The sequence below is a fragment of the Trachurus japonicus genome, chromosome 11 (genome assembly GCF_045865225.1).
Source record: "Trachurus japonicus isolate A0001 chromosome 11, Traja_1.0".
Taxonomy (NCBI): domain Eukaryota; kingdom Metazoa; phylum Chordata; class Actinopteri; order Carangiformes; family Carangidae; genus Trachurus; species Trachurus japonicus.
The window spans coordinates 13,837,342-13,863,118 of NC_140917.1; the positions used below are offsets into that span (position 1 = coordinate 13,837,342).

The 25,777-nt window shown below is 42.2% G+C and overlaps 2 protein-coding genes across 3 annotated transcripts; one reads left to right on the forward strand and one right to left on the reverse strand.

Annotated features, from left to right (window-relative positions):
- Positions 1–1,394: 1,394 nt before the first annotated feature.
- On the reverse strand, positions 1,395–22,201 carry vars2 (valyl-tRNA synthetase 2, mitochondrial). 2 transcript variants are annotated; one of them, XM_085791133.1, is made up of 30 exons: positions 21,941–22,201; positions 21,599–21,834; positions 20,899–20,980; positions 20,699–20,799; positions 20,395–20,516; positions 20,232–20,298; positions 18,182–18,279; positions 17,994–18,075; positions 17,091–17,210; positions 16,585–16,693; positions 16,390–16,478; positions 15,361–15,451; positions 15,126–15,253; positions 14,910–15,013; positions 13,995–14,076; positions 13,792–13,868; positions 13,509–13,596; positions 12,482–12,575; positions 10,437–10,507; positions 10,226–10,351; positions 9,996–10,100; positions 8,751–8,819; positions 8,569–8,647; positions 7,226–7,356; positions 6,135–6,287; positions 5,640–5,870; positions 4,199–4,310; positions 3,871–4,064; positions 2,515–2,664; positions 1,395–1,822 (listed from the first exon to the last, which is right to left on the reverse strand). In XM_085791133.1, the coding sequence occupies exons 2-30, from the start codon at positions 21,815–21,817 to the stop codon at positions 1,745–1,747; spliced, it is 3,252 nt and encodes a 1,083-aa protein (XP_085647259.1). In that variant the 5' UTR covers positions 21,818–21,834; positions 21,941–22,201; the 3' UTR covers positions 1,395–1,744. The 2 variants fall into 2 exon arrangements, with proteins under 2 accessions (XP_085647259.1, XP_085647258.1); XM_085791132.1 differs by having other exon boundaries at positions 12,482–12,581.
- A 298-nt stretch (positions 22,202–22,499) lies between these two features.
- ppp1r11 (protein phosphatase 1, regulatory (inhibitor) subunit 11) lies at positions 22,500–25,331 on the forward strand. The gene is made up of 3 exons (XM_085791134.1): positions 22,500–22,784; positions 23,946–24,054; positions 24,997–25,331. The coding sequence occupies exons 1-3, from the start codon at positions 22,707–22,709 to the stop codon at positions 25,179–25,181; spliced, it is 372 nt and encodes a 123-aa protein (XP_085647260.1). The 5' UTR covers positions 22,500–22,706; the 3' UTR covers positions 25,182–25,331.
- Positions 25,332–25,777: the final 446 nt, after the last annotated feature.

Consider the following 25,777-nt stretch of genomic DNA (forward strand, 5'->3'; position numbering starts at 1 on the left):
CTCCTGTCCCGTCCTCTGCTCTGCTGCTGCCTCCTCGGTTGGTTCAGTTTCTCGTACTCCAGCTGTGTCCACAGGCTGCTGCTGCTGCTGCTGCTGCTGCCTCCTCTGATGACGGCATCTTTCATTTGACCACACAGAACTGCACTTCCGGATTATTGACTCGCGTAAAAAATAAAAAAATCGAGTTGACCTAAACGGAGCCAGGTCCTGTCCCCCACAATATCACTCTCCGTTATCACATTAATAATACGTAATAATAATAATAATACAATGAATTGATAAATTATATTATTTAGTTATTATGTCCTTTTAGACATATATTTATTGGTTTTTGTATACAAAAATCTAACACTTTAAACATCGTAAAATATATGGACCAAAATAAATGACAATATTAAATAAAAACAAATAAAGTAAAATAATAATAATATTAATTAATTAATAACAGTATTCTCAGTGTAAGTCACAGTGTACATTCCTACAGTCTATGGTACATTCCCAACGATTAATTAAAATATTTTCTCATTATCTAATTTTCCCATTGCCTCTTCCATAGTCCCATTTTTAATCAGTTCCAGAAACATCTTCCAAATGTTATAAAATTCAGAATCCCTCTTTCTTACAATATAGATTAGTTTTTATTATTGCTATTATATTATTATTATTAGTAGTAGTAGTACTGTAGTATGGACCAAGCTACAGGCTATATACTAAATACTGGCTCATGCACTTTCCATAATGCAACTTGATAACATCTTCAGTTTGTGTGAAGTGAATTGTTTTGTAATGATAATGAAGGTCTACTGTGGTTCCCAACCATTTCCTACTCAAGTCTCCAAGAAATGCCAGATGGCCAGTATCTGCAAATCTCCAAATAATGCCTTTTTAAAATTTTATTTTAATGGACTAGTCTCTTTATTGTTTGACAGAGGAAAATTCAGTTCTTTGTTTTTAATGTTTCCTGAGGCTAACCAGCTGTCTATTTTTTCACTAGCATGTGGTTGTCATGTGGTTATCATGTGGTTGTCATGCGGTCATCCAGTGGCGACCACATGAAAGTTTTTGTCACTGTCTTATCACTGTGATTGGCCTTGACAGGAGAAAAAAATATTTACTTATTTTTGTATTTGTTGCTTTTTTTTTCTTACAATTGCATCTTTTCACCAAAATTGTGCCCCACTGTTTGGCATATAATTTGACAGCCCAACCTTTAGTCTCTGTACTAATCCTACATATCTTGTGTGTTTACTGTATGTATTTGGATTTCAATTTATTATATTGTTGGAGGGTGGAGTTTGCATGCTTTCTCTGTGCAGGATGCAAACCACCCAACGTTTACTGACACTGGGTCCAACAACAAAAAGCCCTTCCCCATCAAGAAAACACTCCTCAAGTTTCGGATAAAACACGTTCATTGTACAAAAGTAACGATCACACAGTTCAACAATCACAGTTCTTGATAGGACACAAATGGCATCTCTATATATTAACATAATACAGTTACATCCCTTTCGTAGATACTTGCAGCCTGTCACAACTCCTTTCTGCTGGAGGCAAATTGTGCAGTAGGCAGTGACAGAACTGGACCGTGACATTGTGTACATTATGTGAACAACATAATAGTCCCATTCATTCAAGCAGTATACAGATCTTAGGCGGAGACAACATAATAAATAATCATCAAGTTCATCAGGTCTAATGTCCAGCAGTCCATGAAGTCACTGTCATTCCAGGTTGGTTGTAGTTATTTTGCTGTTTGAGTCTCTTGCAGCACCTTCAGCTGCTCCTCAATGGTTTTCAGTTCCTGCTGCACGGCCGACATCTGAACACAGGAGGAAGGAGGAGTTGGAAATGTCAGTCACATAAAAACTCTGACTGCTCATATTTGCTGGTATGAAGTAGACAACCATGTAGAATGATAGTAGTAGTAGTAATAATAGTAGTAGTTTATTCGATCTTTTACACCGAATTATTTACAGTTGAGCATCAATCCCAGTCAGTCAACCTTCCGTAAAACCATCATTCGTTCAACTAGTTCATAAATAGATCGAAAAGGTGTAGGCTGAAGCTATCTAGCTTATAGATGCCTGCCCTTTAATTCAATTTTCCATTATATCCATTAGAGCTCTTCATGATTTCAAAGTCATAGAAAGAAACAAGTATCCAATAATTAACAAATGTAGCCAAAAATAAAACAAATAGATAATTAAACAGTATTACAGTTGCAATCAAAGTTGTAGAAAGAAATAATTATCCAATAATTAACAAGTATAGCATTACAGTTGCAATCAACACCCAATTATTCAATCCTGTTTATAGCTTTCTATCAAAATAAAATAAAATGACAATTAATCATCTGATCAGAGATGAAGGTGTAGCAGTTTGTGTATTTGGTGTGTTTTTTTTTTTACTTAATGCATATTCAGTTGTCAGGGCAGCCATTAGGACCACATCAGTCAATCCTATAGCTATAAGTTATAACTCCCTGGCTGCACCCGAGTGTCCAGTTCTCACCTTACTCGCCGTCTGCTGCCGGACGTGAGCAGGAACCTTGGTCAGGTAGTCTGAAGACCCGACCCTGCGCAGGATTTCCTCCAGCTTTGGAGCAAGCTTGTCTCTGCGCTGAGAGAGCTGCAGGATCTGTTTGTCCACGTTCATCCCACTCTGAGAGAAGAAGAAACATACATACACTAGACGTCAGACATAATCCTAAATAGTGGAACCAACCAGCGTGAGGATGTGCCACTGCCTTTTGCTGTCAGCACATAGTAAAGTCAATGCTAGGCACATTTCACAATCAATTTCTGGTTATTATGGCAGGGCTATACTTGGAATATTACTATCATCATCCACATGCACACACGCAACTAAAACTAATGCAGTTTAATATCCATCAGTCTGTAAATGGAGTTTATGATGTTCAGTATTTATTAAAACTGCTTCGGACCAGTGCTCAAGCAGCTTCAGTGTCCCTTTGGAAGCTGCAGTTATTTCTATTATTTTATCATATTGTTTCTATTCATATTCAGAGGTGGACAGTAACAATGTACAATATCTTTTTCTTTTCTTTTTTTCACTTCACAGTGTGTGTTCTTTACTTATAGTATATATATAGCACTTTAACTACACTATATTTCTATGAAGGACTCTTACTTTGAAGCAGAGATTTTAGTCAGTGGGATTTATTTTCTTTTATTTTGAAAAGGTGAGAGAAAAACCATTCAGAGCCTCCTCCTTGTCTTCGTTTGGCCCTGGCTCTTTGGACTCTGTCAGAAATCATCAGAGCCGACTCCTCCACTATCAGTCACGTTTGAACCTGTCAGTGTCCTAATGATACTACGTTAGATGAAGATGAAGCAGAAGATTCTTCACCATGATCTGATCAGAGGTCTGTGTTTGAATTATTTAAAAATAAAGAAGGATGCATTTAATTTTTAATGTTTGCTGTGTTTACCACAACCAAACATCAAGAAAGAAGAACAGGTTTTACAGCTGTATGTGCTTTTGAATTATCTATTATATTAAGTATTTTTTAAAATCAGGTACTTAAGTGCTATAACTGCTGTGGACTTTGCCTCTATTTATGTTTAACATTAAACATCTCGCTCTGCAGCTGTGGGTCAGTAACAATAATAAATCCTCTAAAGCAGTTTCAACATCATGAAGCAGGATTCACTGCGGTGCTCTATATATTAGGCTGCATCAGGTGAGTGTGTGTTTGTACTACACACTGTTTTTAATTAATCAGTCAGTTGGGGGTCCGGTATCACAATCTGCTCTCCAAAATCCCACTTGAATTAACTACAACATAAGCAGCTGTCGACTTCCACATGTCTGTGCTTCGGAGGGAGGCTGAGGTTGAGTTGGTACCTGTACGTGGAGGTGCAGCTGACACGTGTGGTCCACCACGTCGATGAGGCTTCCTTCAGGCGGAGCAGTGGAGCGGAGGTCGTCTTCACCATGAGGACAGAAGATGTGGAGGTCGGAGATCCGGCTTAAGGTGCAAACAGCCGACTCAAAGTGAAGGAGGACCTGGGCCTGGCTGGGCGAACACACTGCCCACACTGAAACACACGGAGCAACATGAAAACAAATGAGGTTCTCATTAAAACCGACAGTTTTGTCTCCGTCGTCCCGGATTCACATCGAACTTTTCTGTGATTTTGAAGCGGTCGCTTTCAGCTGTTTAATGACTCACTGGCAGGTTTTTCTTTGGTCATGCCGCACTGGGCTCGTAGCGAGCGGGCCGCGCGGATCACTTCTTGGACCAGCGGGAAAGATCTTTCCTCTTCAGGGAAATGCCAGTGAGTCTGGTGGGATGAAGATGAAGTTATACAAAAATAAAAGTTGAAAATGGAGCTGGGCAAACGATTTTCACAAGGAAGATCATCGTCAAGAAGAGCAGATAGCTTGAAATATTTACACCTGTTCACCTGCTTAACTAGCCATTGTGCTCATCATCATGTGAGAGCGGCCATATACAGGTGCATCTCAATAAATTAGAATATCATGGAAAAGTATATTTGTGTCTGTAATTCAATTAAAAAAGTTAAACTAATACACTATATAGATCCATTACACAAAATGAAACATTTCATGTCTTTATTTAAAAAAAAATCAATATTACCAAAGACTAGTTTAAAAAAGCATTTTTAATATGGAAATGTTGGCCTTCTAGAAAGTATGTCCATCTATATGTACTCAATTCCTGGTTGGGGCTATTTGGCTTGAACTACTGGAAATTGACTTTTTTACGGATGGACTAATTAATTGAGATGCACCTGTAGAAACAGAAACACACACACAATAAAATGAATTAAAAAAGGATCTGGAGACATTAAAGCAGAAGTAAGTGGTCCGGTCGTTTTCGCTAATGCTGCGTTCCAGGCAGGCTTTTGAAATCGTAAATTACAGCTTCAAGTCACAACTTACGACTTTGTAGCGTTTCAGGCAACCCACTCGTGTTTCTCCGACCTGTTTTAGCGGTGAAAGTCACTATAACGGCCACTCGTAACTTCCGACCGGTGAACTCGTACCAGATCGAACTGGTACCACTTCACGGTCGGAAAAATACGAGTTTCCTTGAACGCACCATAACAGTCCTCGTCCCTACGTCGCCACATTCACGGCGTTCCTTGGCTGCACACACAGCCCTGCATGCCGTTCTCTCTCCTCATTGGATAAAAACTGTAGGATACGATAAATGTTTTCTCTTCGGCTCAGAGCAGAGCAGAGGGACTGAGAGACCCGTGTTTCAGTCCAAACACTCTATATAAGTGATTGCTGTCGGAAGATATAACTATTTAAGACTTATATTAACACAAATATATCACTTACTTCTGCTTTAAAAAGACAAAAAACGGAGGAACAGCCCAGTGTTAGTGTGGTGTTCCTAATAAAGTGCTCTGTCGGTGTATGTTGTACAGTCTAAATGTACAATACAACTGTAAAGCAATGAAGGTGATCCACAGTTCAGTTCAGAGTAGCTGAGTTTAAAGGCCTGGTGCCAACTGTAAACACTGTAATTAAGTTAAGTTAAATATATAAAATGTATCAGCCTATGTGTTTATATATCGTTTTTTTAAATAAATATATGTACATGTGGTGGTTGTGAGGCGGTTCGGCGGCTGCAGGCCTACCAGCTGAGAGGAGCAGGGGTACGGCTGTAAACACAGGCTGCTCTGAGCAGCAGCAGCTCCGGGTCTGAGCGGCTGCAGCCTCTGCCACAGCTCCTCGGTGATGAAGGGCATGAACGGGGAGAGGAGGGACAGGGACGTGGACACGCAGTGGTAGAGGACGCTGCTGGCCACCTGCCTCGCTCTGCCACCGTCATGCTCCTCCTTCTGGGCCAGCACCGGCTTCACATGCTCCTACAGGACACACACACACACAGAAAAGGAGCTGACAAACACCACATAGGTTTCCACACTGACACCAAATCAGCTTTATTTAGGTTAATCTGTCTTCTTTGATTCCCTGTGACAGAGCCTCGCTGTCGCTATGAATAAATCAGGTAAATATATCTTCCCCTGTCTATTAGACGGGAAGCAGATTACTGCTGATACAAAGGAAATGAGCAGGGGATCTCATTTCTAATCTGTGCTTCAAAGTGCAACCCGCGACGCCTCTCTCACCATGTAGACGTCACACAGGTTGTGGACCCAGAAGGAGTACAGGGCGGACGTGACGGCGTGGAGCTCGTAGGCCTCCAACGCCTGCTCACACTGGACTACGGTGCTGTAGAGTCTGGAGCAGATCCAGCGGTCCATGCTGCTCAGAGGAGTCGTCTACAGATTGGAAAAAGAGGAAAAACTGTGAAACAACAGATACACAAACATACTGTCAGCTGAGTTTGTGTTAATGTAGATCCATTTATATGATTTTTAACGTCTTTTATGATGCCACAGAGGATCTCGGTTTGAATCCCACCTCGCTGGGTGTTCACCAGGCGACTCCACGGTCTTATCAGCAAATACATAAATTCATATCCTGGCTCAAAGTAGCTTCCAACTTGCTGATATAGGGCGAAACTCCTAAAAATAATCTCCTCACATAGGACCCTGATTTCTTTTTGACTAAGAGTGACTCACTAAGCGTCTTAGCACTGAAAATAGCTCCTAAGTCTGAGAGAAGTTGGACGTAGTGGAGAGGAGAGGACTCTAAACGCACGAGACCAAAATCACAAAGAAATTTTGTCTTTAATTTTTTTTTTTGAGTTTTTATTGTGAAATTAAATCTTCCCTGAAACTCAAACCTTATCATACAAGTGCACTACTTTTATAAACACCATCTTTTATGTTATTATTATTAGTTATTATTATTGCTGTAGGATGTTGCACATGTGTTTTCAGACCATGAACTAATCACTGTGGTTCTTGGACGAAAGCTCAGCCATAATAACATCATCACATTATCACTTTGCTCAGGAGTTTCGCTGTCGACAACTTGTCACATTAAGTGCAAAAAAACCCAAAAACTATCCAACAACTGTATCTGAGGACAGAAGAGCAGCCCAGTCTGGGGACGTGGTGAGACTGAAGATGGGCAACCTGAGGGACACACATTGCAGTGTGTAGCTCCGTCCAGGCTCGATTAAAGACCCTTCATTATATATTTTTGTTTGTTGTGTGATGTTACAGTCCCTTTTCTTCCTGACATGTGGAGCGACATATTCTTCATATGAGAACAACACAGTCCAACAGGCTGCAGGGTTTCTTTCCCGTACCTCCTCCAGCGTTCCCACTGGTTCCACGTCGTCACCCAACACTCCCAGTGTGAATCTCAGAGTCTGCCACATTTTATTGCAGAAGTGTCTGGAGCTCAGGACCTGAGAGATGGACAGACTGATGTCTTCTCCTGTGTTAAAAAAAAACACACAAAGTGAAGTTAAATAGACTTTTATGTTGAAAAGTTTCCTTTCATTGCTGGACGGTTGTAGGGAGTCAAACGGTGTCTATTTGTTTTCACAGTACAAAGGACTAAACACAACCACAATCACCTCCTCGTGGTCGTCGGCCTCCTGCACTCGCACTAGTTTCAGATTTCATCTCCGTTTATGCCGAGTCAGATTTAATATGACTTATATTAACACAAATATATCACTTACTTCTGCTTTAATATGACCCCTTTGTGTGAAACCTTTGACCTTTGATCACTAAAAATAGCGCATCATCGAGTCCCAGTGAACCTTTGTGGCAAATTTGAAGATGTTTCAGCAAGTGTTACCGAGATATTTAGTCCATAGGAATGGGACAGACGTATGGACAGATGGACTTACGGTGGAAAAACAACAAAACTTTTTATGTTGGCACTTAAATTAGACAACAAAAGAATTTCATTTAATGAAAAGAAGCTGAGGTTTTAGATGTTTGTTTTTTTTTAATGTTAAAAAAATGTGTAAAACCCCAACACTTCACCCTCACTCATGTTTAAATCAAAACACATCCACCCAGAGAAAAAGGCAAATAGATGATCACACGCACAATGCTGTCTCTAAGAGACACTGCATCACTGTTGGTTGCATCAACGTCAGTGCAGTCTGCGTAAAAGGAGAGCTGCAGAAAAATGGGTGAGACTCTTCTATGCCTCACAGTTGGAGCAAATTGAGGGTCATTAAAACACCTCAGTCAAAAAAAAGCTTTAAAAGCAGCTGTGAAAACATTCACTGGTAAATCCTCACAGTCTTTGAGGGGGTGAATATTTCAGTCCAAACCAAAAGGAGAACTGAGGTGACATGTGCTGCAGGCCTATTACACAATCGCATCAAATCTGCCTCGCGCATTAATTATCCCAGAGGACTAACGAGAGCCATTTAACAGCTGAACTCCAAATATTTCATGGAAGAGTGTGGAGAAAAAAAAAAGAGAAACTGAAAACACAAAGCAGCTCGTCTACAAAACTGGGTCGGGCGACCAGCGAGCGACAAAAGACGTGAGAAAACTGATCTGCGGTCCTGCCACAAGAACTTTCTCTCTCTCGGCTTCGTCTACTCTACACATTGGCACATTCATCCTCCTGACAAATGGTCTTCCTCCTCAGATAAAGGCAGCAGTGATGAGAGTCACTCACCCTGCATCTTGTGGGAGCAGAGGGCGAATCTCAGAGCGTCAGTCCCACACTGAGGGATCCCCCTGGGGAAGTCTGTCCTCTGTTGGGGGGGAAGCAGATGGAGCGGCCAGATAAGACAAGGAAGTAATGAGTCAGTGTGCTCAGTCAGCCACAAAGAAGACGGAGAGGAGAGGGGAGCTGACCTGTGCTTCCATGGCAACTAGCTGCTCCCTGGGGTGAAGGTTTCCCTCCGCCACTTTCTCCTGAAGTCTCTGCGAGGAAAAAGCAAAAAAAAAAAAAAAGAAGAGTTTCATAACAAAATGTGTTTTTGAGAGAAAGAGGACAGAAGTCGAGGCAGGAAACCTCCAGCAGGAAATCCTTATCAGTTCTCTATGGAGGATAAATCCTCCCATCATTTTTCATACACACTTAGACATCTGAGTGTGTATGAAAGATGGGAATTTGTTTTTTTGTGTCAACCCAGTGTTTTTAAGCAAAGAAGATGTCACATGTTCTTTGTTTTCGAGGCAAATGCAGAGACTGCTTGCTGAAAAACTGCCCCCGACAGGAATGTGCATATCAGCGGTTTTGCATGAATTTACCTCTAAAACAACTCTGCCTCGTAATGTTTTGTTATTATCTCATAGCGTGGTGAATGTGCAGGTCACAACTTGTCCACCAGAGCGTTTTGGAGTTGTTGGATTGTGTATTTGATGAGTTTGATGAGGGAAACCAAGAAATCCCATTAGCCTCCGTAGCGTAGCTCTGAGCAGCTCGCGGCTCTGCTCCGCCATTCTAAAAATAGCTTGCACCGACAATTAAAGGCTAATTAATACTATAGGGATTATGGCAATGGGCCAAATTCCCAAAATGTTGAACTATCCCTTTAAAAGAAGAGAAGTGTAGTGGATTTCTAATCTATTCCTATATTTCTAAGGACTAACAGTGATCCCATGGTAGTGGGAGTTTCAGAGACGTCATTCAAGGAACCAATGATGATTACACGCTTCTGAAAGCTGCTAAACAGATATTTTCATTTCATTCATAGGCTTTTAATTTCTCTAAATAACTCCAAGTAGATTGCAGTTACTGAATTATCGAATATCAATAACGTTAATTGGCTGAATAAATGAATTTCACCTCTGGGTGAGTCCATTCATCAGCCGCTGGAAGTGATGAACAAGTGATGATAGTTGAGAGACAGATGGCTTTTAGTTCTTATTCTTAACCACTAATATCTTCTTATGGATGAACACGTCAATAAAGCACAGGAGAAGAAATTATGGGCTTTAATATTCAACACGCAAAGCTGTGGTGAAGAAATGAGCAGGGATAAAAGCTTCTAAACACAACACTGACTGTACACAGATGTAGACAAAGTAAAAGAAGAGGCTCCACAGCTCAGCTCGGTTGTTGTAAACTCAGGAACCTGGCGCTACGCTACCTACCTCCAGAGAGACTCCGTGTATGACGTCCAAGGGGTCGATGACGTTTCCGAGGGATTTACTCATCTTCCTGCCGTGTTTATCTCTCACCAGAGAGTGAAACAGGACCTGAGAGGCATGATGGGAGCAGGACGGTGAGAGAGGAAAACACCGGCAAACTGTGATCACTGGGCAGTAACGATTGTGTACCGTTTCTATTTCTAAGGAGTTCCTCTTCATCTATAAATAAATACCTGCTTAAAGGGCAGCTGCCCCGTCAGCTCTGTGCCCAGCATCACCATCCTCGCCACCCAGAAGAAGATGAGGTCACTGCCCGTCTCCAGAACAGAGTTGGGGTAGTAGCGCTGAAGGTCGGTGGTCTGTGGGGAAATAAGGCCGGTGGGCGTTATCACATAAAGACACAGGGTCGTTTACATTGGGCAGCAGGCGGAGGAGGTGCAGTACCTGGTCAGGCCATCCCAGCATGGCGAAGGGAAACAGACCCGAGGAGAACCACGTGTCCAGGACGTCGGGGTCTGAAACAGGGAGAATAAAAAGGTGTAAAGTGATGAAGAAATACATCATCACTCACTCAGTCAGGCAGCGGCAGACTGATGGCCACGTCCACTCTGCTGCATTTTAATTTGACGAATCACACGGCTACGTTTCCTCCTGTAGGAAAACACAACTACACAGTTTTCCATTACCTGACACAGAGATGTTTGGAAACTCTGCTCAAGTTGAAAACTGGGGTTGTGTCAAATGTTTATGAGACATTTAGAGCTGGAGAAAATCAGATTTTTACTAAATAATTAGGAAAGAAAGTTCAATCGAATCTGGTAGCCGCTTGTTGATTATTTTAACAGCAACATATGGCAAGTTTTAGAAGTGCTCTTAATCCCCAATAGAAGGAAGGAACTTCTTTTTTCTTTTTTAACTCACAGACATTTTCATAAAGTAATAAAATATCTGGACATTTTGCCATCGTTAACATTGAGACAAAAGGCTGCAGGAATGGAAGAAGAATTCGGCAAATCATCTTATCACGCAAAAAGGCACAACAAACAGGTTTTGCACAATGGTTTGCACAAATAAGTCTTAATATGCGCAACACCTTCTCATCACAATCCACGCCATCTACACAGCTACGTTATCAGCTCAGCTGTTATTAAAACCCAACTCATCAGGACGCGATGACCACCACTCACATTAAACAAACCGTTAACTATTAATCCACACTCAAACCGAGGCAGCAATAGTGTTAACTGTACTCAACAAGCTGTTATTACAAGGTTTACAACAGATATGACAGACAACCTGGGCCGTGTGTGTGTGTGTGTGCGCGCGTGTGCGTGTATAAGAAAGGGAGGGAGGGAGGGAGGGAGAGAGAGAAAGTAGGTAAAAGCTGCTAGCTGTTAGCTACCGTAGCTCAGGCGTCGGTCTCCCGTCAGGTAAAAGCTGCTGTTTATTCCTCAGATGAAGCTCATGTTGAGCCTCTCCGGTACAGTTATCCATCACTGCAGTTGAATTAGCCGCTAAACTGCTGGACGCTAAAACCGAGGGGGCGTCTGTGTGTTTACAATTCACGAAAGCAACGTGAACGTACATGCTGCTTACACTCAGTAGAGTGAGGCAGCCTCCCTTGGCGTAGGCTACATGTCTCCCAAGCTGTTTAATGACGGTAAAAATGAAACAAAGTAAATATCCTGCATAGTTTCTCTTTTCTGTGCTGCGCTGATCAGAGCGGCGTCCCTAGCAACGGTGTATTTTACTTAGCAACGATCTGTTAAACAGGAATAACAGACTGTTAAATGCAAAATCAAGATGTAAATACATATCAGAAATATCAATAAATTATCGGAATACGACATTCAATAGAGCCATGTAATAAAAAAAGGTTTATCCACTATTTTTGTGAGATTTGATGTCACAGCCCATAGACTGCCTTTGGAAGTCGGTACCCAAGATGGCGCTGTGACCGGCTGCGAACGCTGTGTGACGTCACGTGATATCTATCAATATATATATATATTTATTCATTTATTTATGTATAATTTTTTATAATTATTCATCTGTGTTTATTTTTTATTTTGAGATACATGAGTTAATATAACTTTAATGATCTTTATACTTTATATGTAAACATGTACGTGTAAATGTGTATGATGTCTGTATTATTGTCTGTTGTGTCAAATGAGAAAAATAAATAAAGAGAGTTAAAAAAAGAAAGAAAAAAACTGGGGTTGTGTTGTAGTTTGAAAAAATTAGGACCTTCTGAAAGAAAGACATCGACATGACATCGCCCTCGACAACTAGCGGTGAATACAACATGAGTAACAAATTCGTGTTCAGACAATCTGCTTCCTGTTTACAGCGGCTCACATGTGCCTGTGAATGGCCGTGTGAGATGAGTTCCCAGGGTGATACGGAGTGATAACAGCAAATGTATTAGTGTTGGAGCAGGCTGAGGTTTTCATTAGATGCGGCAGGATAAGATGGAGGTGACTCACCCTGAGTCAGAGTAACGGCGTCTGGGCTGACGCCGTATTTGACGACAGCTCTCTGTCGAGCCTCGTCCTCGCTGCGTCCCCAGACCCACTGCTCCTGCTCCTGCAACAAACACACACACACACACGCACGTTAGTTTTGCAGACATGACATAAACTTAGAGTCATTTCCTGGAGACGTCCTTCGACTCCGACCCTTTTAGTGCCAGCACAAACATCTGCTTTTTCCCCAGTCGGCCCAGCGTTTTGGTCGCCACACAGCCTTTTACAACCCCCATAAATATCATTAAAGGGATAGTTCACCCAAAATTCAAATTTCACTCATTATCTACTCACCCTCGTGTCGACTAAGGGCTGGGAGAAGTTTCAGAGTCCTCCGTGCCTTCTCTGAGTTACAGCGGGGCTCCGTGCAGCAGTGCATGTCCATATGACGGTTGCAAACGGAGCTCACTTTTCTTCGTCCAAAAAGACACACCAAAAAAACATCCAAATACCTCCATAGTGCTCGTCTGTAATGTCCCTCTTGTATTGAAGCCCCAACATGAGAAATTGTTCCAAAAACAATTAAATAAGTCTATATTTTAAGCTTGTTTGTAGCTCCCAGTGTTGCTCTGCCGGAATCTCGCGCAATTTGCGGAGCCGTGAACTGGGTGTCAATGCAAATCGCGCAAGATTCGGCAGACAGGAAGAGCAGTGAGCCCCGTTCGCTACCATCATATGGACATGCAGTGCTGTGCCGAGACCCCCTTTAATTCAGAGAAGGCATGGAGGACTCTGAAACTTCTCCCAGCCCTTAGTCGACATGAGGGTGAGTAGATAATGAGTGAAATTTGAATTATGGGTGAACTATCCCTTTAAACAAACAAACAGGGTGAGGAACCTACGCCACAGTGTGGGACAGATTGACACCAGTGTGCCATGTGGGGAGTGGATTCATCTCATCACTCAGTCGGTGCACTGTTGCTGTAAAACATACCGACATAATGTTTCTCAGCGGGAATCCCTCATAAAACATCCACATACCACATACCTCTCCTTTGACAGCGCGGTCAGAGAGCTCCACTCGGTAAGCAGGGATCTGATGACCCCACCAAAGCTGCCTGGAAATGCACCAATCGCTGCAAAGTAAACAGAGGGACATTGTTGACGACCCAAGTGTTGAAACAAGAGCTTATTTATCATCAGAGTGGTGTCATTTCACGCACGTCGAGCCGGCAACAATGACACAGACGCCGCCATTGTTCCTCCTCACGCCACTGTACAAATGCATGAAGTGTTTTTTGTCCGAGTCAAAGGTCAAAGGGCGAGTCTACCTGATGTTGGACAACCAGTTCTTCCACGTCTTGGTGTAGAAGTGAGGGATGATTTCCAGCTGTCCGTCCTCCACGGCCTGACAGGTGAACACAAAGTCGCGTTTGAGCATTTAATAAATGTCATAAAACAGATGTTTTCCATGATGGAGTCTGAATCAAATAGAGTCGGTGATACAAATGTAAAAGTTGAGCCTCTAACTTACCTGTATGGCTTTTTGAGCCATTTTCTCACAGCGGACGAACCACTGCTTCTTTAGGAGAGGTTCAATGACGTCTCCTGAGCGGCTGAGACAGAAGGGAAGGAAGAAAATATGAAAATAAAAACATCACCATACTTGTTTCAGGAAGGAAAGAAGGTGAACGTGGCGCAGTTTATGCCCAAAGCCAGAGCGATTAAAGGGACTACGAGGAGTTTCGGAAAGCCAAGTGTTTTCACACTACATTTCCCATGAGCCTCCGCGCACATGGTGAAATTCTGGGATCGGTGCAAGACGGACGAAAGTGAAAACATTTGCCTAGAATGTTTTCATTAATCAAGAATGAAAGTCGGAGGTTCGAAGACGATCAGATACCGTCGTAGTTCCGACCATAAACGGCGATTTGGCGGCATTATTCCCATGACCCACCGGGCAGCGTCCGGGAAACCGAAACTAGGAAATGCTGGGCGAGTCGACCACTAAATAATAATAATATCAAAATAACTATAAAGACAAAATGACATATTTATCGAAAATGGACCCATTAACAAGTGTGGGTAATGTAGATTCATCCACATTAATATGAGACTCTTTTATAACCAAAAGCAAACTCCTCAGGGTCTCTTTAAAAAGCTCATAGCTGTTGTCAAAAACCTTTCAGAATCAGATTGTTTTTATTTCCAAGAGCAGTAAAGGTCACTTTACAGCGCAAGGAATTTGACATGGTGTCAGGTGCAGACCGAAAAAGTGCAAAAATAGTAAAAAAGTAGCAATAAAATAAGATAAAATAAAATACATTTAAAATATTATAATGCAAAAAATACGCATACGCTATAAACATATACTTTGTATGATTAACAGCAGAGGCATAAACGTAAACACAGAAAGTCAGATGTCTGATGATGATGTGTGTTCCTCTACCTGCACACAGGTAACGTCATGGCGTGACTCTTCTTTCCTCTGAACAGCTTCTTCTCCACCAGTGCGTCCACGACGAGCCGCCTGGCATCGAAGCGCTTCACTCCCTTAGAAGACGCAAAAAACGAAACATTATAACAAAACCTGCTCAGGGTTTCGGTCCCGACAGACACGTTACACTTTAAATCACACATGATACTGATGATGATGATGCTGCACCTCCAGCCACCGTCCGCATGAGGGAGTCATGGTGCCGTCTCCTCCGATCACGGTGAGGCGCGGCAGCGAGTGTCTCTGTGACAGCAGGAAGTCGGTGTGGTCGTGAGCCGGAGTCACCTTCACTGCACCTACAGAACGAGACGCAAACAGCAGCATCAGCAGCAACATACAGGAGCTAACAGGCTACCAGGCGTCTTGATGCTCAGTTTGAGATGTGACCGTGTGTTTCTGTCACCAGTTCCAAGCTCCATGTTCACCATGGAGTCGGTGATGATGGGCAGCAGTCTGTCGGTGAAGGGGTGTCTGCACAGCTTCCCATGAACAGCCTGGAGAGAAAAGAAGACAGAGCAGAGAAACCTGAGCACAACTGATGCACGTGTGGAGTTTCATTATACCACTTCAACTTTAAATTTCCCCTCAGTCTCGCTGGATGGCTGCAGTTTCAGAAATGTCTTTGTAGCACTCTGATTTTCCCAACCCAAGTACATGGACGACAGAACTGCACTTAACGAGTTGGACGACTTATTATTATTCATTAATTTCTTTCTTTATCGCTGCTATAACTTATTACACTTGAATTACATGCACACACACACCTTGTTCACACTTTGTATACCGATGTATGCCTCTAATAGTTGTCCAAAACAAATTGGACAACTATCAACTATCTTTGACTAGGAGAGTAATGCCTCCAGCAGTTCAGGAATATATTATGGGCATAAGAAAATATTGATCACTATATTACCATATTTTATGATGTAGAACTGTATCGATTCTCTGAAGGGTTGTATCAATATTTTATAAATAGTTTACATGGATTTTATGTTGTGTTTGAGGCATAAACCAATGGTTATCCGTGTGTACGGGAGGAGTACTATGATGTAAGAAAATATAGGCATAAAAAATAATAGTTTATATAGATTTTTGAGGAAAAAAATTGCAATCTATCCTCACGAGACGGCTGTGAAACTGCAGCCACAGCAATATAATGATACACATGACTAGACTAGAGCTCTAATAGTGGGGAAATATCTCCATCTATAGGTCTGCTGGGGAAGAGGAGAGAGGAGAGGAGGTGAGGAGAGGGATGAGAAAGGAGTGAAAATCACAAAAATCAAGAGGAGAAGAGGAGAACTGGAACTTTATTTTCCTTGTTAAATTGAAGCATGAAGAGGAAGTCAGGTGGTGGGGAAGTAAAGGTCAACATTTCAAAATAGAAGCTAAAGAGAACAGTGCCGACAGTCCATCACAAATCAGCTCTCACCTGATATCGAGGGTCGTCGGGGTGCACGGCTACGGCCACGTCTCCCAGCATCGTCTCTGGACGGGTGGTGGACACGGCCACCTCTCCATCTACAACACAGTGCGACGGGGAAATCATTATATAACATAACACACATAAACAAACCCACGTCCACGCATGCATCATATCTCCAGGCGGTGGTCACAGGTCACTCACCATGGCCGTCTAAAGGGTAGGCGAAGGTCAGCATTGTACCGAACTCCACTTGGTTCTCATAACCAGGCACAGACAGCAGGGTCTGTCCAGACAGCTCCTTGGAGTCGACCTGAAGCAGAGCCACAAAAATAAATGAAATGAAACAAAAAACAAAACAAAATCCATGCAGTAAGCCTGTGCATATTCTCATTTGTCCAGGCCATAGTATCTCAAGGGAATTTTAAATCGAAAGCAACTGGACTTGGTTATTTGTCTAGGAAGACGTTTCACCTCTCATCCAAAAGGCTTCATCAGTTCATGCTCGCATCTGACCAGGCTGGGTTGATAGTTGGACCAGTCTCAGCCTGGTCAGATGCGAGCATGAACTGATGAAGCCTTTTGGATGAGAGGTGAAACGTCTTCCTAGACAAATAACCAAGTCCAGTTGCTTTCGATTTAAAATTCCTTTGAGAAAATCCATGCAAAATCCATCCTGGCGTCTATGAAGAAGTGTGAGCCGGAATCACCTCTATGTCAGAGATGGCCGACTCCAGAGCACAGCTCCAGTTGACCAAACCCTCGGAGCGATAAATCAGACCGGAGTCGCAGAGTCGGACGAAGGCCTCGGTCACTGCCCTGCTGAAGCCCTGAGACACAGGCAGACACGGTGAGGTGGTGCATGTACATCCAAGCTTTGATCATTTCATTTTAAACCAGAAACACATCAAATCAAAGCAGTTTTTGGTTTAAATAAGTTATATTCAGCTGTTTATAAATTCCTTTTTTATTTATCAGTGAAGGTTGAGGAATGAAGAAAAGCTGTCAGGTGGAACCAGAGATAAATATTTCAAAATAAGAGTCTGAACGACTATTCAATAAAGTGTAGCAAATACACACACATAAATGAGATGTTTTATTTTCTTTGAATTAAGATATGAAAGTAATTTATCAGACATGTATGATGTATTATTTACTATTGACGCATGAATTAATATCCTACTGGTATGTGAAAATACACTGTGTGGTTGTTCCTCCCAGGTAGTGTTGTCTCCAGTAACCAGCTGAGGTCGCCACTGTTCATCGTTTTACAACACCACAACCTTTATTCTGAAATCCATTTAGACACCACATGGTGAATAAATCACTCTACCACACAAATTCATCCTCTTCAGTTTCATCCACTTGACTAAATGCTTTCCTTTTTTTATTTCAACAATGTAAAAATGTAAAAAAGAAACTCTCTCGTTGGAGATTTTTTTCTGATTAGATGTTTCCCGTTTTGCAACTGCTCAATTTTTATGTTTGCATGTTTTTACGTTTTCTGGTTTAAAACAAACCAAAAATAAAAGGTTGATTACATAGTTTACTAATGTCCAGTAAATGAACATACATGTGTACGAGACGTGTGTGACACGGTGCTGTGGTCTTACTGGGTCCATTGTGAAACAGGCTCTGCTCCAGTCCAGAGAGGCTCCCAGCCTCCTCAGCTGATGGTAGATCTCCTCTCCTTTCCTGGGAGACACAGGGACTGAGGTGAGCGAGGGAGACAAACACTCTGCTGATCAAACAGTCGACAGGAAGCCATGATGATGATGATGATATGAAGGTGAGGACTTACTCGTTCTTCCATTTCCACACCTCCTGCAGAAACTCCTCTCTTCTGAAGTCCTGTCTGTGCTTCCCCTGTTCCCTCAGCAGCCTCCTCTCCACCACTGTCTAAAACACACACACACACACACACACATACACATACACACACTTTTGAGCAGTGCCCATGGGCCACATTAAGCCGGTAGTGTCACTTCACAGTTATGTTTCAGACAGATGATAATTAACTTTAATTCTCCATCTACCAAGCTTCTTCTCACACACTTAGCGGCTCGTTTACAAGGAGCCTGAAGACACATCAAGTTCAAATCAAGTTCAATTTACTCATTATGAAGACAGCAATTAAAGTAAAATCACAGCCTCGCCTCCTCCAACCAACCAAGTTACAGGAAATGTGGTCACAGTCTCTACTCACTGTGGCAGTGTTGAATAAATGTAAGAACAACAAGTGTTTGTTTTTTTTGCACAAAACTATGTCACAATAAAATTTGACTGTTTAAATGTTAAATGTAATCATTTCATTTTATCCTCATAGACATCTGAGTTTAACTGTGCCCCAATTTGTGAATGAATTTGTGATTTATGGCCCAAATCATAGAATCTAATCAGCTCGTCCTTCAGCTGAGGGAGACAACAGAGCTACAGAGTGAAGTGACAGCACCGATCACAACTTTAGAAAATACCATGATGAAAAGATTGAATAAGTCTCCAGTTTGAAAAGAAACTAATTTAGATGATGAATGAGGAACAGTGAGTCTGATTGTGTGGAACAGGCAGAGTGTGTGCACTTGTGTATGTTGGCACATGTTATGCTATTGACAATGCCCCTTAAGACAACAGTGAGACACTGTGCCAACAATGTGCATGACCACACCTCACTTTCAGGCCAACACACCCATAGGTGCTCAGATCGTTGCAAGTGTGTTTATTATTTAAACAAAGTGGGAACCGGAGAGGAAAACGGCAGCTTTGTCAGTCTGAACTTAGAGAGGACTTTGTGTGTTGTGCTTTAACAGGTGTAAGATAGTATTATCAAAACTGCAACAAGGTCAAGTGTAGTATCGAAAAGTACTTGCAGTTTTTCTTTTTTTGTGTGTCACAAATGTGGATATGAATCACCGATGTACAATCACAAAATCAATTTCAAAAAAATGAAAATGAAAATCAGGACTCTATACCTCAGGAGACATATAGTTCAGATCAAAGATACATGTTACGGATACTTTTACTGATTGCTAAGAAAATGATAACATGATCCAAAACCACAGACCATAACTCAGTGGGTACAGAGACTGAAATGTCTACATAATGGAGTGAATGACTGCAAGTCTACAACTGGAAATGGACACTTTTGAACAAAAGTTGAACTGTTTTACTCTCTATTTGGAGGACTAATGGAGGAATATGGGTTATTATAAGATAGTTGTGCATCTCTATGATTGATATTGTACTGCTGTAACTCCCCTTGGTGCAAAATATCTATTTTCCATGTGATTTCCCTTTATGGTATTTCTATTGCATTTTATTTACTTATATTTTAATACATAAGGTGAATGTTTTGTTTTGTGGAAAAATGAACAATGAAAAAGAAAATCAGGACTCATTGCAAATCTGTCATAAAACAACAACAAAAGCGTTCAGATTGTTGTTGTTGTTTTTTTTGCACACTGCTCAGTCATAGTCTATGAAAACATCCGCTGATGCAGTTACAGTGTAAGTGATGCTGAGCTGAATCCACAGTCTTCACTCTGTGAGTAAACACAGTCTAAAGCAGAGTGAAGCTGATGAGAGGCTCCAGTTACACAGAGATGTGTCAGACTGGTCTGTCGTGTTGGTGCAGTCACAGACCAGAACAGTTTGTCTCTGTGAAACTGGTCCTTATTCAGCGTCTGCTCAACAGGACTGTGGATCTGTTTAACATCACAGGACCTGAATTAGGAAAAGACCATTCAAGGCCAGTTTGAACTGTAAAAGCATCTACTCTTTCAAATGTGAATATTTGTTTTGACAGGGATTTCCCTTTAAATCCTGGTTTGTCATGTGAGAGGAAGTTGTCATACCTGTGTTGCAATACCTGCATGGTCACATCCAGGCACCCACAGCACTCTGTAGCCCTTCATCCTCTTCCTGATGGATCACACATCAATATATTACCACATACAGTAAGTGACGACTGATACTTCTCACGACATGCTGCACATGATGTACAGAAATGGCAGTTACCATCGAACCAGAGCATCCTCCACGGCCACAGTCAGAGCATGACCCAGGTGCAAAGTACCGGTCACGTTTGGTGGAGGGATACAGAGAGCAAAGGTCTGATCCACAGCGTGAGACAACCTCTCCTGAAGGGACATGAAACAGACACAGCTCATGTGTGGGCAAGGTAGAAAGATGAATGAGTAGTAAGCATTAACTTGGGCCATTCCCTTTACTTACACTTTTCTGGGATACCACATTTTACATTAAAGAATCTGTTGCTTAAAAAAAGTGTATAGTATTTAAACGCATGTCATGAAATCCTTACATGTTGCTCTGGACTGAACAGTCCCTCTTTCTCCCACCACTGGTACCAGCTGGACTCCACATAATCTGGACTGTAGGAGGGTGGGAATGGCAGGCTGGTGTCTGCAAGGAAAAAACAACAACAACTTTTTAAAAGTCTAAACACAAACACAACATTGAGACAAGCTGGTGCTGGAACACAAACGACAGGAGTTTGGTCACCTTTCTTTGTCCCAGGAGGTGTTTGAGCAGTGTAGACGATCTTCTGCTTCTCACTCCATTTCACCGACTCAACCTCAGCAGCCTGGAAACAGAAACAACAATGTGAAACAACTTTGTGATTGTTCTGCTCAGGGTGTGTAGGATCAAGTGTTTTAACCAGTACATGAAGTGTCCCATTACGGTGCCAACATTTATAAGGACAAAAGTGTCTGGGATGTAGTTTCGGCTACGCATTTGCTCTGAAAACAACTCTGTCTAGTAATATTACATCATTATTTCATAGCGTGGTAAATTGCAGGTCACAATTTGTCCACAAAAGCGTTTTGGAGTTGTTGGATTGTGTATTTGATGAGTTTGATGAGGGACAGGGGACCTGTACCGTTCACCTCCATTGTGTTCACTGAGCAGCTCACGTCTCTGCCCTGCTGATCTCAAAACAACATGCACCGATAATTAAAGGTAATGAACCTACTGCTACGACTATAGGAATTATGGCAATGGGAGAATTTGTCCAAGATGTTGAACTATCCCTTTAAGTCTAACTAACTTTAGTTTCTGGAGTAAGAAGACACTCTAGCTGGATCAACAACGTCACTTCAGACCGGACTGACCATGAACTCCCCATGGATAATATACTTTCAATGAATGCACTAGTGTTACACCTTTTAAACTATTTTCTTGAAGGTTGTTTCCTACTCACTCTGTGTTGACGTGACAGTATGGCTTCCTCTCGCTCTCGTCTGCGTCTCTGCTTCTCAGTTTGAGGCCGCACAGAGGAGGAATTTATCCGAGAAGAAGATGAAGAAGAGGAGGAGGAAGAAGAGGAGGAATACTTGAGTTGGTTGTTGGTGCAGAGTTTGGCTGCTCCTCCTCCTCTCCCTGCCAGCCTCCAACTGAGGACGCGACCTGCTCTCCACATCTTCAGTCACACAAACACTACACACGGAAACAAAACACACAGTGTCACTGTCACACAAACGCTGACATTTGATAACTCAGCTGAGTTTATCTCTATTTTCTTCCCCCAATAAAGGCTACTTACTGTTTTGAGTCCAGTCAGTGCTCGGATGTCAGTCACCTTCACTTCGCTGCCTCGTCATTGCAAAGAAAACAACGTGCAATGCCACTAATTTGCCGCCGTTACAGATAAATAAACATTACATCCCCTTTGTCGCTTTGTCAACTCATTTCGTCATGTTACTTTGATAAAAAATAAATATATAAATGACAGTGAACATGCTGTTTTTTGGGCGGACAGTAAAAACGTACGGACAACCGGAAGTGACCGTTGCGTTGTCCGTCTGGAAATGTCTTCCCCACAATATTAACTGCTGTCAACGGACACTGAACAGGAAACATGCCTGGTCTTTTAAAAATAAAATAATTTGTACAAATCGTATCAACTAAAAGGGAATATCCACACCTTAAATTAAATTTCGATACATTTTGAATATGACGATGATTCGCAATATTTTAGTTTAATTTTGCGGCTCCATAATAATCGTTTTGACCTACAAACATTCAAACTTCCGTTTTGAGTCCGACGAACAAAAACTAACTCAATTTGCAGCTTGACTCTGTGTTGGCCACATCCCACTGAAGTGCTCAACACATCCTAATCGTCTAGTAGTCAACAACCTTCATTTTTTTAACACAACAGTTTGTAATTTGAGCAGCCAAGGTGAGCTACTGTAGTTAGCAGCATTATATAGTTATATATATATATATATATAATAATAAGTGAAAGCTCGGTGGTTGTTTTACGTCTTGACGCTTTTAACGGTGACGTTAGCAGAGCAGCTCCAGGGATGGCGGAGGTTCCCGGGACATCAAGTGAGACGATAACGGAGACTGTTCAGACCAGCACGCCGCCGCCGCCCCAGCAGGTACATTATGATTATGTGTTTTATTTCCCACCTGGTTGTTGCACCGTAACCGAGCCGAGCCGAGCCGTGCTGCCCAGCAGTAACGAGGCCACCATGCATCAGTACTGGAGTAATAACACGGCCGTGAGAAGCTGGACAAGGCCCTAACGTGATAAGCTCCTTTATAATGACAGTGACAACAGTCAGGTGTGATTATTTATCACCACAGCAGCAGTCCCACGTCTCACAGTGCACAAACTGTTCCTGTGTAACGTTGTGTGGGCTATTAAACATAACAATAACTCCGTGTTGGGCTTCTCTGGGCTGGGTCTGCAGGTGTGGCTAGGACACACACCAGCTATGACACGCTATATAATTCCATATTAATATAAGATTATTCATAAATGAGGTCGGTGGGTGCTGAATTATTTGCTAATTCAAATATAATATATATCAATATAGGGCTCCAGACTGTCTCTAAATGGGGGCATTTTGCCTCTAAAATTTGAGACTGCACAAGTCAATTTTTCATCTACTTGCACATGTACATCCAGTAAATTTACCTTACACTGGTGAAATGTGGAAGGGGCGACTCAAAGAAAGACAATAATGACAGATACCAAAGTATTTGTCATTACAGGTGTGTGAGGATCATGAATGAAAAGAAAATGTGAATGCCTTGCAAGTTGATTTATATCTGTACATTTCCTGCCTGAGCTCCTAAAATTTTAAGTCAGGGGTCACTGTGCTCCTAGTAAAAAAAGTTATGGAGCCCTGTAGTAATGTGTATAATGTGGACTGGTCTGGTCTTTGTGCCTCAGGTCTGGGTCTGCAGTTCATGCCCCAGAGTTTCCCCTGGGTTCACTGTTTTGTTTCTGTTTTACATTATTTTTGACATGTGCAATTTCACATGTGAAAAACTACATGCTGTCATGTGATTTTAAGAACTAGCCTTTTGCCCGGGATCCATGTTCATGAACTACAAGGGAGAGCCTTGACACATTCTACATTGTTTTCAGCAGCACTGGCAATAGCAGAGAACATAAAAACTCCTCATAGAAAGTCTCATAGGCTGCTCTTGCTGGACTCGGGGCCTTTTTCTAACGGATCCTGCATCGTCTTTTAACTCAGAATGAACGTTTGCTTCCCAGCATCTCACAGCAGACCTCTCACATGTTACAGGAGGGACGAAGCCTGACAATCAAGCTGAGGAAGAGGAAGACTGAGAAGAAGGTGGAGTGGTCTAGTGACACTGTGGACAACGAGCACCTGGGAAGAAGGTCATCAAAATGTGAGTTTCATCTTCCTCACCAGGACGCATGCGATAGCTGATTCCCCTTCACCACAGCGTGGATTATTGAATTTAGTAGCTAGAGCTGCTTTTGAGATATTGTTGTTTTATAGGCCACTACACATTTTTATGGGTGGCTGTAATGGCACATGTATGTTACAGTACATGATTAACATGTCAAATCAGACTGAAAAAACTGATTAATATGCTTTTAAATGGACCAAAAAAAATAGTATTTTAAAAATTCAGCCCACAGTCCTGCCATGTACTAAGATTGTTGCTAAAATAGATTTAGTAAGTGCCATAATTGTCTTGCAATGTCCTGACTGGAGGCCTCGTCAGTAGCAGGTGCAGACATTTGAATGACAGGTCCATCATTTGTGTAATGAAGCAGTTCTGCATAAAGGAAAAATACCAAGCGTGAACCTCTAAGGGGGAAAAATGAAGACCCCAAAAATCACAGCTCCTCTAATGACCTCTAGAGTGAAGCTCCAGCAGATGGGACAGATCCATCACTACAGTCCTTGCTTGTCAAATTTGAAGAATCTTGTCAAGGTGTTACTGAGATATCTCGTCCATGAGAATGGGACTATATATATTTATCTATATATTGATGGACAACCTAAATATAATAACTAAAAAAAACTGTGTCAACATGTATTTGGGCTAGAACCACATAAAAAAGATCGACGAGACAATAAACTTTATTCTGCTGTTTTCTAGGTAGTTACATCACAATTTTTTCCTCAGAATGAATCATGAATTAAATCTATTTTTACCGCTCACACTCACTCCCTGTAGCTGCTATTTCTGTCTGGGTGCATTTGAATAATATGTTGTTCTGTATTTTTAATTTCCCCAAGAGAGCTAGACGTTTCCAGCGAGGCAGTGAAGGCATCACCTGTATTAACATCTTAAATGTGTGTGTGTTCTGTCCTCTAGGCTGCTGTGTTTATGAGAAGCCCAAACAGTTCGGAGAGTCGTCCTCCGAGAGCGAGGGCGAAGACGACGACGAAGGCTGCGGCAGCGCTCACTGCATCCTGGGCCACGGCAGGAGAGGCCACGGACAGAGAGGGGCCGGGGGGACCACGGCGCCCCCCAACTCCGGAGGGTCCCACGCTCACTAATGATGAGCGCCGCCGGTTGATCGCGGTGGGCCAGAGTGGTTTCCCTACTACGACCACCGCCACCGCCACCGTCACCACCACAACGACACATTACAAAGCTGCACTCTTTATTTTTTTTCTTTTCTTTTTAGGTTAGTTCCATCACTGAGGTACAGGCGGGCCTGGCGCTGCTGCGTTCTAGTCGTGAGTCACAAACCCCCGGCTGCTGGAGCGGGCCCCCACTGAATTAGCCTCATTGAAACCCTGCTCTCCTCTCAGCCGCTGAAAGCATGCTCCGCACCGTGCCAACAAACAAACATTACACCAAAAGATAAAAGCAAAGTTTGCTCTTCTCGATTTCTTCCTCCTCCTCCGACCTCTTATGAACACATGCTGCAATGAGAATCAGATTTAAAGGGCCATACCGGTGTTTTGTTGTGTGCATGTTGTTGCACCTTTTTTTGTTTTTTGTTGTTGCTACAAAACCACGCTCACTATGCACTAGCTCTCTAGTGGGTGTAGGATGGTATCGTTTGAAATGGTGCCATATTTTCCAGGCAGACACTGGTTTCCACTCATTTCACAGTGATATGAAGATAGAAGTTTTGAGCGAGTGT

Coding starts and splice junctions, on each gene's coding strand:
- vars2 (XM_085791132.1), bottom strand. CDS start 21,817: ATGTGGAGAGCAGGTCGCGTCCTCAGTTGGAGGCTGGCAGGGAGAGGA. Junction 10,508..12,481: donor CGCCGTTACTCTGACTCAGG/GTGAGTCACCTC, acceptor TCCCTGTTTCAG/ACCCCGACGTCCTGGACACG. Junction 1,823..2,514: donor GGCAGCAGACGGCGAGTAAG/GTGAGAACTGGA, acceptor TCCTGTGTTCAG/ATGTCGGCCGTGCAGCAGGA.
- ppp1r11 (XM_085791134.1), top strand. CDS start 22,707: ATGGCGGAGGTTCCCGGGACATCAAGTGAGACGATAACGGAGACTGTT. Junction 22,785..23,945: donor CGCCGCCGCCGCCCCAGCAG/GTACATTATGAT, acceptor CACATGTTACAG/GAGGGACGAAGCCTGACAAT. Junction 24,055..24,996: donor GGGAAGAAGGTCATCAAAAT/GTGAGTTTCATC, acceptor TCTGTCCTCTAG/GCTGCTGTGTTTATGAGAAG.